The sequence below is a fragment of the Myotis davidii genome, unplaced genomic scaffold (assembly GCF_000327345.1).
Source record: "Myotis davidii unplaced genomic scaffold, ASM32734v1 scaffold392, whole genome shotgun sequence".
Taxonomy (NCBI): Eukaryota; Metazoa; Chordata; class Mammalia; order Chiroptera; family Vespertilionidae; genus Myotis; species Myotis davidii.
In genome coordinates this window covers 2,165,561-2,180,365 of record NW_006284244.1, presented here as the reverse complement: position 1 = coordinate 2,180,365, position 14,805 = coordinate 2,165,561, and the positions used below count along the sequence as shown (strand labels likewise).

Below are 14,805 nucleotides of genomic sequence, written 5' to 3'. Positions count from 1 at the left end.
TGAAATTAGGACACGGGAAAGGGCTAGAGAGCAGGCCTACCATCTTTTTTGCCTCACATGCCAAAAAGTTACTCTGAGGTTTTCGTTTTGTATCTTAACACCCTGATATCATTTAACTGGTTTTGGGAGAAGCAAAATAAATGTACTTTTTCTCAGACCCATGAGTCCAGTTCATCTTGTCACCTAGTGCTTATCATTTGCAGAAGAAAAACGAGTGCTGGCATCCGGGAGACGGTATGGAGTGCTCCATGTAGCACATTCCACAGATGGAGGCAGCCAAAGAGAATGTATCCTTCCACTGAGAAACACTGAAGTTCTATATGTTGAAAGATCTCGGAATGTTTCTACATAAATGCAAATTTTCTTTGTAATATGCACGGCAAAAATGAGTGCATACACAATTACAGAGGCAAAATTTCTAGAACTCAGCTACTTCTTTTTCCAGGCTTCCCGGGCATTTAATTAAAAATCCCTAAAATCCACATAAGTGGGCAGAGTAAGACCTCGCTTCGAAAGTTTTGAGACAGAGAGATGTTTCCGTCTTTAAGAATCCCAGGGGATGGGAAAGCGGGAGCTATCTGTGTTACTGGAGAACGTTACTGGCACTGAGATCTGGAAGAAATCTTAAGATCAGTCCTTGCAAACCTCTTTTTTTAAGGAAAAAGGATGGAACGCAACATTTCCTTTCTTTTCATTCCTCACACTTCTGACAAACAAGACCAACGCCAACATTTACTTGTGCGAGTCCTGTAATTTGACAAATATTTTAAGTGTTATAAGAAAGGGGTCATCTTAGAATTTGAACATGAGAAATTTAAGCAGGCAAGACCTCAATAAAGTGGAAAACACAACCCCATAAGAATGGTCAGCACCAAGGTCAGGGTGTGAGCAGCATGAGGTCAGAGTAAGGAAGTTGACACTTGAAGGCTCCTGTTCCTGCCTTTTCTCCTTGGAGCTGCTCCTTGAGAAATAGCCCTCCCACTGAAAAGACACAGAAAATATTTTTTTTCTTTTAAGAAATAATGTAAGATTTTAAAAAAATTATACCAGTTACTAAAATTCTTTAAATAATAACACTTTGAAATTACATATAACTATCATTACCATCCTCTCAAGATAAATATTTTAAAGAAAAAGGGCAAGTAATTATAGAATTGCCTGTGTAAAATATTTCACTTACGCTATAGCTCTTAAACGCATGTGTTGTTTTTTTTTAAAAAAAATCCCTGCCCTGGCCGGTTTGGCTCGGTGGATGGAGCATTGGCCTGGGGACTGAGGGGTCCCGGGTTCGATTCCGGTCAGGGGCATGTGCCTTGGTTGCGGGCACATCCCCAGTGGGAGGTGTGCGGGAGGCAGCTGATCGACGTTTCTCTCTCATCGATGTTTCTAACCCTCTATCCCTCTCCCTTCCTCTCTGTAAGAAATCAATAAAGTATATTTAAAAAAAAATCCCACTTATATAATACTGTATTTGAAAATCAATATTATGAAAATATATACCAGCTACTCAAATACTTATCTTCCTTTAAAGTCCTCACTTGTCCATTTAAAAACTGCAGGTTACAGAAATTAACGTTTTGGATGTTGAAAAAAACAGGTCCTTTGGAAATCCAAAAGTTAAAAATAAAATGAATGGAGCATTTTTTTTCTAAGAAACATTGTAAATAATTTAGGGAAGTATTAGAATTTCACAGCTGTTCAGGAAAATCCTCACATTTCCCAGAATAACACTTTGGACAAACATTTAAGATTTTAGATCGGTCATCAATCCCAGATTGCTCCTGGTGGGCTGGCCACAGCGCTGTGTTTTGGAGGCCAAAACATGGAGTTGTCGTGACCTGGAAATCCCACTACAGGCTGCACAGAGGCCCTGAGAGGAACCCCCACGTATATGAATTGAGGGAATGGGTGAAACCGCCCACTGAACGAGCCAGTGTTTCCTAAACTCTGACAGAATATTTGTAGTATGATTCAACTGAGATTTCTATGCATATTTAAACAGGCCCATGATTTAAATTCTAACTCTTCTCTCAGATTGCATTGGCATCCTTAGAAGCTTATTTTAATTTCATTTCACCTCTGTGAAATCACTGGGTAAAGAAAATATAATGGGATAATAACGGAACAGCACTAAAAATGAATTGGTAGCCCTGCTGTGGACTGACTTGGGTTCCATTCCTGAAAGCCATATATTATCTTATCAATGATAACCAATACTCAAAGCTTCCAACTCAAGGAAATCAGTCTAGTTTAGTATGTGGCTGTCTACTCCTCTATATTCTATCTATGATTTATCTCTAAATAAAATTACATAGTTTCATCTAAAAGGGGGTTTTTGTTATTCTTAATAAAACATTTAAGTCCTAACCGGTTTGGCTCAGTAGATAGAGTGTCGGCCTGCAGACTAAAGGGTCCCAGGTTCGAGTCCAGTCAAGGGCATGTACCTTGGTTGTAGGTACAGCCCCAGTAGGGGGTGTGAAGGAGGCAGCTTATCGATGTTTCTCTCTCATCAATGTTTCTAACTCTCTATCCCTCTCTTTTCCTCTCTGTAAAAAATCAATAAAATATATTTTATAAAAACATTTAATCTTGAGGCTACGGTCATATTTGCTTCCTATTTTTACACAAAGAGCACATCTTCTTAAAAAAAAATAAAAAGACAGATATTCATTCCCAGATAGACAGATTGTATCTGTGGAGATACCATCATTAAGAGATTATACATGGTCTCTGGGCTTCATGGAGTTTACATTCCAGCCCAACAAACAGGAAATGATAATACAGTATGAGAACAACTATGGCTGGGAAAATAAATGTACTATGAAAACATGAGAAATGCCAATGACCCAGAAGAAGTAATTTGACCAGCAGGATAAACAGAATTTATCGAGGTGAAAAGGAGCATGAACAGTATTCCAAATGAAGGAAAGAGCAGATGCAAAAACTCAGAGGATAAAGAGAGCAAGATTTAAAAAAAAAAAAAAGTAAAGTTATGTTTGGGTGGGCTGCAGAAGAGGGAGAGGCAGAATGTATAGGGAATGTAAGTGGTTTCAGTCATTTTAACGATTTTTGACATTGCCCAATGAGCAATGGGGAATCACTGAAGGGTTTAAGAAAAAAAAATTTTTTTTTAATGGTATGATGAGATATATTTGCATTTCAGAAAAGTCACCCAAGTCATAGAATAGAGATGAGATTGGAGGAGTCATGAGAGAGATAGAGAAATCATCCAATCTTTACACAGAAGTGTAGGGGGAATGAAGAAAAGTGATAGAACTCCCCAAATCCAGCCCCATATAGCTATTGGCTATCCTATTAACAGTGCAGCCCTGGAACAGAGAGGAACACACCAGAGGCGGCTTGCTCTCTCACGGCACCATGACAACCTTACCAGGTGGCCACCACGAGCCAACGTAAAACAAAAACAATGTGAACATTTGTCGTGCTGTGTAAACGTGGCCATTGAGAGAAAGATGGAATTAAGACAGAGAAAATGCAAATTCAGACTTTGTTGATAAGGTGACAGTTTAAAAAAAAAAAAAAGGAAGATGTATTTCAAAATCCAAAGTCTTAAAATACTTTCAAATATCACACTGAAATCCATTTAACATAATTCATTTAAATACAGCCTGTTCTCGTTTAATTTACACATCTCCTGGCAGCCACTCCATTTGGAAGTGGCAGCGTTCTTGGACCCAGTAGTTAGGTAAATCCGCGGCAGGCGATCGCAAATCAGTTTCCATCTTGATTTAATGCTGTTTTAAGTTTATAAGAAAAATGTCACTGTGTAAACAACAGACATTTTGATTAAACACCAAAGTTCTTATTTTGGCTGTTAAATCAATAATGCAGCTGGACTGGAAGTCGTTTACATTCCCTCAAAACTGGGCTTCGGTTCAGCTACTATTGCACTGACATCATTTTCCAGCAAGATCTGGCGGCTCTAGGCAGCCAGTTTGGAAATATCCTTTACAAACAACCACATAATTTTCAACATTAACACATCAAGAAGAAGGTCTCACAAATGGCCTCTGCTTAAAATAGGACAGACAATCCAAAAATAGTCTTTCATCGAATGTGTGCTTCACTAGTAAAAATCTTGTAAGGTAATTTTAGCAGGACTATAAGACAAAGGCGTTTGGTGACATTATTTATCTTGTCCTGCACCTGAAATTGCCTTTGCAAGGCCTCTTACTTTCCTTTCTCCAGTAGATTCTTTAATTAATTAGTTACATTAATTACTATGTAACTCAGAGTTATGATTCTCAAATTTGCTTTGGTGGCAGAGCACCTGTAAGCCAGCGGGCTTTTTCCTAAACAAGCTCCGGATAGAAAGTCGTAGATACTGACATACTATTTGCTTATGCTATGCAAAATAAAGGAATTAAGGAATGCTTTGCAAAATAATAATAATAATAATAAAACCATGTTGTAGAGCCAAACATAAAACCAAAACTAGTATCAAATACTACCATTAAAAAAAAGGCAGTTGGGCCTGCCCAGTGTGGCTCAGTTGTTGAGTGTCAACCTGTAAGTCAGGAGGTCATGGTTTGATTCCCAGTCAGGGCACTTGCCCGGTTGCAGGCTCAATCCCCAGTAGGGGGTGTGCAGAGGACAGCCAATTCTCATCATTGATGTTTCTATCTCTCTCTCTCCTTCTCTCCTTTCCTCTCTGAAATCAATAAAAACATTTTTTTAAGGGCAGTTGGATATACCACAATAGGCCATGATGAGTTTTTCAAAGAACCTTAATTTACAACTTGCATATTTATAGTCATCAAAGGCTAAAAGAAAAAATATGAAGCAAAAATGCTAAAAATGTATTCAAGACCTAATAACTAGTATTTTATTGAATTCCAAAAAAATGTCACTATGATTCCATTTCAGCAGCAAGACACTCTTATACAGCTGGCTGAACAATAGGATGCTAGAATCTATGTTAAAGTATCATGAATTTAGCACTTTTAATAAGACCTCGAATCGCTTACCTGTAGGAACTCCCTGACATTAGATCCCAGGACGCGCAAGATTGTATCATAACCAGATTCTTGACAAAAGACAAAAAACATCTTCCCAAACATTTGGAGGATTTCTCCAGCGTTGAGATCTATTTTATAGGTTTGAAAGAACAATAAAAACAAAACATACACGTAGGCTATTATTCATGGGAAGAAGGAAGATAACCGAATAACAACAAAATGTTAAATATCCTCAATTTTTGTGCCTGGTGAATATACATCACATGAAAAATTTCTGGCCAGGACAATACAATGAAACCTGAGAAGACAATACATTACCATGCTAACACTGTACATTTGTACTTAATAGCAAAGCAATCAGTTTCTCGGCTTCCATGACAAACTAGTTAATTAATTTTAAGCTTTTTAAAAATGTATATTTAATTTAGAACTTATTTTTTTCTGAAAAATACAGGAAGAGCCTGAAAATCATCCAGAATGCACATGACAATATTTTGGTATAGAAGGATTTTTCTTTATCTCAATACACATATTAATAAATTGGTTACATATAGTATGTACCCTAATTTCCTGCTTTTTTGTTTATATCCAATTATTATTTCTTAAAACTTTAAGATTTTTTCTGTAATTTCAATCACTACCTCACTCAACACAGAGATGCAACATTTTGTTTAATTTATCCCCTTATTCAAAATGTAAGCTTTTCTAAATTTTGATACTATAAGTAACCCTGAAGTGAAAGCACATAAATGTTAATGCAAATAAAACTAATAATTTTCTTTGGAAAAATTCTTAAAAGGTTTAAATATTTTTTAAGTGTCTGATTTATTTTTAAACTCTATCCTTGACTACACAGATAGTTAATTTTCAAAAATTGACAAATTTATATGAAAGAAAATCATACTTGTTTCAATTTGATTACAAATGAGATTGGATATTTTCTTCTTATTATTAACAATTCACCATTTTTCTTTGTAATTCTTATATTCTGCAACAGACAGTATTTGCTCTACTAGTTATATTTGGCAAAGCTGAAAAGCTTTTTTTATATTCTACCCAAAGCCTAGTTATAAATTAAGTACTCTGAGAATAAGAGACACTACTTTCAGACTTGTTTTTATAAAGCTATTTTTTTTAACTTTGCCTTCATTGCATAAGTTTTGTCTGACATAGATCTATTTCCTGTTTCTTTTACCAATAGCTAACAAAACTTATTATAAAAGAGATTTGGGAATCATATTTTCTCCATTCCACAATGCAGTAATGAGTAATTATTACACTGTGCAATTCTGTGCTGTTGACATAGTAATGTATTATTACATTATTGAAATTACTACATTAAGAAGCAATCATTTATTTTTTCTTCCCCAACATATGGCTTTCTGTGGGGAGGGGCAAAGAGCTCCTCTAGTCTCTAAAGAGTTCGTAAAAGGAGAAATAAACTGAGCATAGCCTGAGCCTAACATTATATGTAACTGTCTTCCCATCAGGGTCATGCAATGCATAACCTACATCCCTGTACATCCTATATAATACTACTAAAAGCCTAATATGCTAAATGTTCCATCAAAGGGTCGGCTGTTCAACCAATCAAAGCATAATATTGTAATGATATGCTAAGGCCTCTCAACTGCTCTCTGTGATGTGCACTGACCACCAGGGGACAGACAGTCGACTGGTCGACCAGTCACTATGACGTACACTAACCACCAGGGGGCAGACGCTACGACCAGTAGGTTAGCTTGCTACTGGGGTCCGGCCAATCCGGATTGAGTGAGATGGGCCAGACATGCCCTGGAGCCCTCCCACGGTTCCTCCTGGCTGGCCAGCCTCTCACATCTCTCCCTGTCCCCCATCGTGCACCGGTGGGGTCCCTTGGCCTGGCCTGCACCCTCTCACAATCCGGGACCCCTCGGGGGATGTCAGAGAGCCAGTTTCGGCTCAATCCCACAGGCCAGACCGAGGGACCCCACTAGTGCACGAATTCATGCTCCAGGCCTCTAGTCACTATATAATGGACTATGCATTCCTTTGCACTTGTATGTGTAACCTGGCCAAAGAAGGAAAGTCACATTCAACTTACTGAGGACTTTGCTTGCAGCAGCAACCAAATCATACGTTTTAGAATCATCATATATTATTCTGACAAGAAACTGTCCTTCTTCATCTAATTGTGCCTCTTTTCTGGAAAACAAAAATGAGAGAGAAAAGAAAAAAAGCTGGAATAAAAGAATAGGTTCTATAATTACAATGATTGTATAAAGAATGGCTTTATATCTGAAATATAACTTCTTTTTGGCAAATTTGTTTAAATCAATGCGCTGTACTTAAAAGTCTGGTGGTTAAGAGGAAATTATTTCACATCCCCCTCCCCAAATTAAAAGGACATAGGTAAGTATATTTTAGCAGGGATAACATTTCTATAGTACTTTAACACCCAGTCCAACACCTGATATTAAATATAACCAAGAAATGACTTTTGGTTTAATAAATAATTAGCAAATATTTGTTTAGTTCCTATCTATGCCGGGCATTGTTCTAGGCACTGGGAATACAGTGTTTAGTAACGTAAACAAAAATACCTGATTACCTGGAACATTCATATTCCGGGAGGGGAGACAGAAGGGGCATAAAACTCATTAGTGACAAATATAATGGTAAGTTGTTTGGAGAAACATAAAGCCTGATAAGCATAAGGAGTTCAAGTACAATAATTGGCAGCTCACTGAGTAGCCGGAAATTGAGTGGAGTCTGAAGGAGCTCTGGGAGTGAGCCATGAGCCAGTGGGGACGTGTGTTCTGGGCAGAGGGATGAGTACATGCAAAGGGCTAGACAGGAGCAGCCTGGGGAGTTGTGGGAACAGCGGGGGCTGGGGCTAAAACAGAGGCAGGGCAGAGTAGCTGTCAGGGAACAGATCAGAGAGGTAACGTGAGGTTGGATGTTGGAATGACTGACATTTACTTGAAAGAGATGGAGGGTCCTGGTACTTGTGATATGAGCACTGAGACTAGTGGACCTGGTTAAAGGGATCGACCCTGCTACTGCATTGAGAATGGACCAAAGGGCCTAGGACAGAGCAAGGAGACCGGTGAGAAGGCTACCGCCAACATTCTGGCGAGAAATGCCGCTGACTTGGTTCAGAGCAGAAGCAGAAAAGGGAGTGAGAAGTGGCCCATGTTGGGATATATTCTGAAGACAAATTCAACATGATCTGCTGAGAGGCTGGATGGAGGGTGTGAGAGAAGGAAAGGACACAAAGATGATACTAAGGTTTTGGCCCGAGCAACTGGATAGATGTTGTCCCCAATTCAGATAGCAGCTGAATTGGGAAAGACTGTTGAGGTGGACAGGCGGGTAAGATAAAGAGCTGTGCTTTCAACGTATTAAAGTTTGAGTGCCAAGTGTACTGAAATCATCTTCTAACACAGTGGTCGGCAAACTCATTAGTCAACGGAGCCAAATATCAACAGTACAACGATTGAAATTTCTTTTGAGAGCCGAATTTTTTAAACTTAAACTATATAGGTAGGTACATTGTTATTAACTTAATTAGGGTGCTCCTAAGGCTTAGGAAGAGCCACACTCAAGGGGCCAAAGAGCCGTATGTCTTGTTTCACGGAGAAGGGAACCAAAGGCCAGAGAGGTGACGTATCTTGTTGAAGGCCATAACTTACGGTCAGAATCAGATCTAGAACTTACCATCCCTAGTACCACCTCTGTCTCATATTTGTTCTTATCCAAGGTTGGATGGCATCCCTGGGGCTTACAAGGGTCTAACACAGTGGTCGGCAAACTCATTAGTCAACGGAGCCAAATATCAACAGTACAACGATTGAAATTTCTTTTGAGAGCCGAATTTTTTAAACTTAAACTATATAGGTAGGTACATTGTTATTAACTTAATTAGGGTGCTCCTAAGGCTTAGGAAGAGCCACACTCAAGGGGCCAAAGAGCCGTATGTGGCTCATGAGCCGCAGTTTGCCGACCACGGTTCTAACATATCCTTAGCCTATTACATACAGTAGCTCAAAATATACCCAGTATTAATGAAAGGGCTTTATAGTAACTGTTAATAGTTGTCATGGTTGTATACATATATCTATTTTGATAGGATTTGGATTGTTTTTCTCAAACTAGTGTCCAAAGGGGACAGAAAATCTATTGTCCAAAATATTGCCAGCAATGGAAGAGAAATGACAAGTTCCCAGATACTGTTCCAATGTTCAATTCACAAAAAATACGTGGAGTTTGGATATCAATCTCTGACTCTCAGTCCAAATCTTCTAAATTCTTGTACACTGCCAGGAGAATACAAGAGAAACTAGCCACTATTGTTAGGTAAACTTTCAACACAGTAGCTCGAAATAGCTCCTTAAATGCTGCCAAGGCCGGCCACATGGAGTCCCAACCACTTTCTCTTCCTCAGAAGCTATGCTGCCACAGCTGCTGCTCATGGCTTTGCCAGTGTCTACTCAAGGGAACAGTTCAAATAGTGGCATGTCTTAGGTCCAGGTGGGATGGAGATGGTCTTTAAAAACCCTGTGTCCTTCAGAGCATACCATTTATTTGCTGGCAGTTATGCCTAACAGTGCATGTGGCAAAAAAGAAAACACAGCATAATTTTGTAGGCACAGAAATTTCAGTTCAGAGCCCACAATCCAAATGAACACGAACAAATCAAATAAACCACTTGAGCATTAAAACCCCTCTTTTCTAAAATGGGAGCAATTATATAACCCACAAGTGTAAAGAAATAAAGTGCGAAAGAATGTTCTAAGCAGTTGAAAAATTATATATATTACTAATGACCATAGCACTTCCCTTATCTATATATTCAAAAATTTGATGTGAAATCCTCCTCCCTTTTGCTGCACATACACAAACACATCTTCAAAATCCTCAAATCTTTTTAATACTCAAAGTCAGTGAAATATCCCCAAATCATAACAATATAATCTACAAACACTGACTTATCTTTTGATAAATGCTATTATGTACCTTGTGCATTCTAATTTCTATTTGTATAAAAATACAAAATACTGATGCTCCTTGACATATGGTGGGCTTATGTCCCAATAAGTGACCCAATAAACATCATAAGTTGGAAATATAAGTCGAAATATTTAAGTTGAAAATGCATTTAAACACCTAACCTAGCCCACCTTAACTGTGCTCAGAACACTTACATTAGCCTACATCTGGACAAAAATCATCTAACACAAAGCCTATTTTATAATAAAGTGTTGAATATCGCATTTATCTGATGGGCTACAGTATCTGGAAAATGCTGGCAGCACAGTACACTGTAGAGTACCAGCTGTTCACCCTCGCCACCGCGTGGCTGGCTGAGCTCACTGACACTGTTCAGCATCACTAGCCTGGGAAGAGAACAAAATTAAAAGTTTGAAATGTGGTTGCTACTGAATGCATATCGCTTTCCTCCCATCACAAAGTCAAAAAATCTTATGTCAGACCATCATAAGTCAGGGTCCTTTTGTATAAGAAAAAAGCTTAAAAAAAATCCTCCACTATCCTGAGATACACACTGTTACTCAATTTGTTCATGCTTGAATATACTTGTATAAATAACACACACTAGATAATACTGCTTTCAAACCCCCTTTCCCGACTTACTATTTGATAGACATCCATTTATTATTAAGTATATTTCTATACCTTGACTGCATAAAATTGTATTCTATACACATATTAAAGTTTTAGTAGATATTTAGATTGCTCTTATTTTTCATAAGTGCAAACAATGTTGTGATGAATATTTGGTAGCTAACAATTTATATTTCTGTGTAAAATAGGATAAATGTTTGGAAATGGAGTTGCCGATCTGAAGGACGTGGATAGACTAATTTTTCTCACGTTGTCACTAATACCTTGTTATGCAACAGCATTGCTCTACAGACTGAAATTTTAAAGCCTCTGATTTAGGGCATCCTAATAAAATATCAATTGATTTTAGCTAAATATATAATAAAATACAAATTAGTTCATGCTCTCACTGTGCCCTATTCTGCTTCTTCCAGTGGGGATAAATCAAATGACATAACTTCTGGAACCACCTCAGTTTCTTGGAAGCACCAAATCCATAGCACCCATTACGTGAATGATGTACAAACAGAATACAAAGCCCCTCTAGATAAAATAGAGGAATGGCCACTGCCCTAGAATTCCCCTAACCGTGAGTCAAGACACCCTTTCTTTCCTAGCTTTCCTTTTAATGAAATAAACTCCCTTATCTTTTAAGCTTTGCTTCCTAAACTGATCAACCCAACATGTTCCCTGGAGGAAGGCTGAAATAATAAATGAAACAGTAGGACATGAAAGGAAATAATCACTTCCATTAAAACTTTCACACTGAATTCCAATGACTTCTTCAAAATATTTAGGATTCCTTGTTTATTATATTTATGTTTAAAATCTTTGGGAGCTTTGGGTCACTCTTTATTCTTTCCCACTAATGCCCTCCACCACTCCCCACTCCATACCCCACCTCAGGGAAGTGAGTTTTGCCACAAATATTTGAGCACCTATTATGCCCTGGGACTTTTCTAAGCACTTTAAATAAACCAATGGACAAAATAAATGTCCCTGTCCTCGTAGAGTTTACATTTTAGCTGGCAGAAACAAGCAATAAACAATAAGCATAATATATGCTCAAATTTTATAATCTATGATGAGGTGATAGATGTTACAAAAGGAAGTAGATGAGGATAAAGGGTGAGAGCAGCACCTAGGAGCAAGGGGCAGGATGCAATGCTAGATGTAGTCAGCATGGAGGCTGCCTGGAGAAGTTAGCATCAGAGCAAAGACCAGGAGGCAAAATTGATCTCTATGACTTAATAATCTTTCGGGACCCATTTCCCTTCTTTCTGTAGCCCATTCTTCATCTTTTTCCCTTATCAGAGGAAAAGCTAATTGGAGATATTATAATAAACAGTTTAGGGAGACTTGATTGAATACATTAAACTGAACAGAATTTACAGTGCAAACGGAGTAATAAACAAAAGAATTCCAGGCCACATGGTCATTGAAGACAAACTCTCACTTGGGGAAAAATGGCAAATAATTGCATTCTATACATTTGTAGCTACAATAACTGTTTAAAAACTGAGAATTTATAAATGAAAATTTTTCCAAGTAGCAATTCATTTCCTAGTTACTTTTAGAGATGGCTATTTGTTATAGTTTAAACTGATCATTTATTTGCAGCACTTACCCTTCCCCCAAAGGGTAGTGTGCATATATCCTATATAATAAAAGGCTAATATACAAGTTGACTGAATGGTCACTATGAAGCACACTGACCATTAGGGGGCAGATGCTCAGTGCAAGAGCTGCCCCCTGGTGGCCAGTGTGCTCCCACAGGGGAAGTGCTGCTCAGCCAGAACCCGGGTTCACCGCTGGCGTGTGCAGCAGTGGTGGCAGGAGCCTCTCCCGCCTCCATGGCAGTCAGACATCCCCCGAGGGCTCCTGGACTGCAAGAGGGTGCAGGCCAGGCTGAGGCACCCCCCAAGTGCACAGAGTTCATGCACCAGGCCTCCAGTATATGTGTGTGTGTGTGTGTATATATGTGTGTGTGTGTGTGTGTGTATATATATATATATACATATATATATATATATATGTAGTATTTTGTGGTTTTGATTTATGATTTTTGATGTTTGGATTTTTAATCACTGGTGCCTAACCCAAGTGCCTGGTGTAGAACATGCATGCATTCAATAAATGCATGCAAGCTTTAAAGTAAGTGAAGGAATGTAGTAGTTACAAATATTTCCCCATGAGTTTCCAAAGTCCCTACTAAAAATCAAACAATCAAATATTACTGTCAAAATATTGTTCTATTATTTAAAAAAAAAAAAGTATAGCCGACTGGTGTTACTCAGTGGTTGAGCATCAACCCATGAAGCAGGAGATCACAGTTCGATCCTGGTCAGGGACATGCCCAGGTGCAGGAGGCAGCTGATCAGTGAGTCTCTCTCATCCTTGATGTTTCTATCTCTCTCTCCCTCTCCCTTCCTCTCTCTGAAATAAATAAACACATATAAAAGATTAATATATATTAATTATTATTAATTAAATATATACAAATATATATAATTTGTCAGAAATATCCAGGCAACATTTTTAACAACTCTTTACTTAAGGAGATATTCCTTAAATCCAAAATGTGAATGCACAAAACTGAATTAATATTCTGAACCTGAGCTCCAGCTATTATGCACTTTTCAAGTAAGTTTAGTATTCTAAAGGATTGCTGGCTTTTAGGTAAATACATTCCCTTGGAAGTATGAAAAAATGAGTATTCTGAAATGGGAGATCCTAAATACAGGCATCTGAGAAAGTAGTCTCAGAACAGGGTGTGGTCTCAGGCAGAAAAGGTCAACGTACATCACACAATCAGCCCAATCAGTGACAGCTCAAAGGGGTCCTGATCCTTTAAAGACCCTTATCACAGAGCATGTCCTACAAACAACAGTATGTAGGTGTTGTCTTGTTAATAAATCCTGGGATGTTCCATTGTAGTGAGCTGAAAAGGATCATGAATGCTGGTTTGTGTCAGCCATTATTAAAATTAAAATCTATCAATATAAAACACAGATAATAGCCCTGACTGGTTTGGCTCAGTGGATAGAGCATCGGCCTGCGGACTGAAGGGTCCCAGGTTCAATTCCGGTCAAGGGCATGTACCTTGGTTGCGGGCACATCCCCAGTAGGGAGTGTGCAGGAGGCAGCTGATCGATGTTTCTCTCTCATCGATGTTTCTAACTCTCTATCCCTCTCCCTTCCTCTCTGTAAAATATCAATAAAATATATATTAAAAAAAAACACACAGATAATAACTATAAGCAATATCTTAATTAAAAATGTATATATATTTTTGTGAGTGGGTGCAAAGCATTAATGGCTCTCAATTTTCAATAACCCAATCCAATGATTCCCAATGAGTCTGAATCCCCAGAAGGGCAGACTCTGGTTTGAGAGAGCTTCCCGCTGGGGTCCTCTTTCAGTTGGTAAAGGCCAGTCCTTTTGATTCAATGTGTTCACTCATCCAAGGACTGTAAACAGTCACAGTAACTGCTCACATGAGTGACACAGATTTTGGCAAAGTAACATCACTCTTCATATATAATTCCTTTTTTTTTTTCTGACTGTGTTCAGCTTACCACGTGAGAGTTTCATTAATAATGGCTTGAATTTTGAAACCATATGCACAAACATTTCAAATGAGCCCTTTTCAGTAGCTTCAGCAGACAAATGAATTTGCTTATTAGCCACCCATTTTATCGTCAACTCGCCTCCTGAGTACATCCGGTCACAGCTCTTCTAAAAATAAAACAAATTGCTCACAATTTCTGAGGCTCTGATTTCCTGTAGCAGATGTGCCAGTTGGTGAATCAAACCACCTTAAAAAATATGGCAAGCAGCCTGGCCCTTGTGGCTCAGTGTTTGAGGGCCAACCTATGAATCAGGAGGTCACACTTAGATTCCCAATCAAGGCACATGCCCAGGTTGTGGGTTTTATCCCCAGTAGGGGGTGTGCAGGAGGCAGCTGATCAATATACTCTCATTGATGTTTCCATCCCTCTTCCTTCTTCTCTGAAATCAATAAAATAAATAAATAAATATGACAAGCAAAATAACCTGTGAAAGTTCTTGAAAAGTTCAGGGGCGACAAAAACAAAAACGGGTGGTACTAACACACATCCTTATTGTCCATCTCCATGCTCAACTGGTTGTCTTTGGAAAAGAGAAGGTCATAGGTCCTGCTTTTGGGGGGAAAGCACATAATATGACCATTCCAAGCCCA

At 38.5% G+C, this 14,805-nt stretch overlaps 1 protein-coding gene across 1 annotated transcript in view; it reads right to left on the bottom strand.

Annotated features, from left to right (window-relative positions):
• The window catches only part of GUCY1B3 (guanylate cyclase 1, soluble, beta 3), a 42,057-nt gene that overhangs the window by 17,903 nt on the left and 9,349 nt on the right, over window positions 1-14,805 (bottom strand). The window contains exons 3-4 of the mRNA XM_015568512.1: window positions 7,063-7,163; window positions 4,989-5,107 (exon numbers count right to left, since the gene is read on the bottom strand). Of these exons, the coding sequence (XP_015423998.1) occupies window positions 4,989-5,107; window positions 7,063-7,163 (220 nt within the window). The remainder of the gene's footprint in view (window positions 1-4,988; window positions 5,108-7,062; window positions 7,164-14,805) is intronic.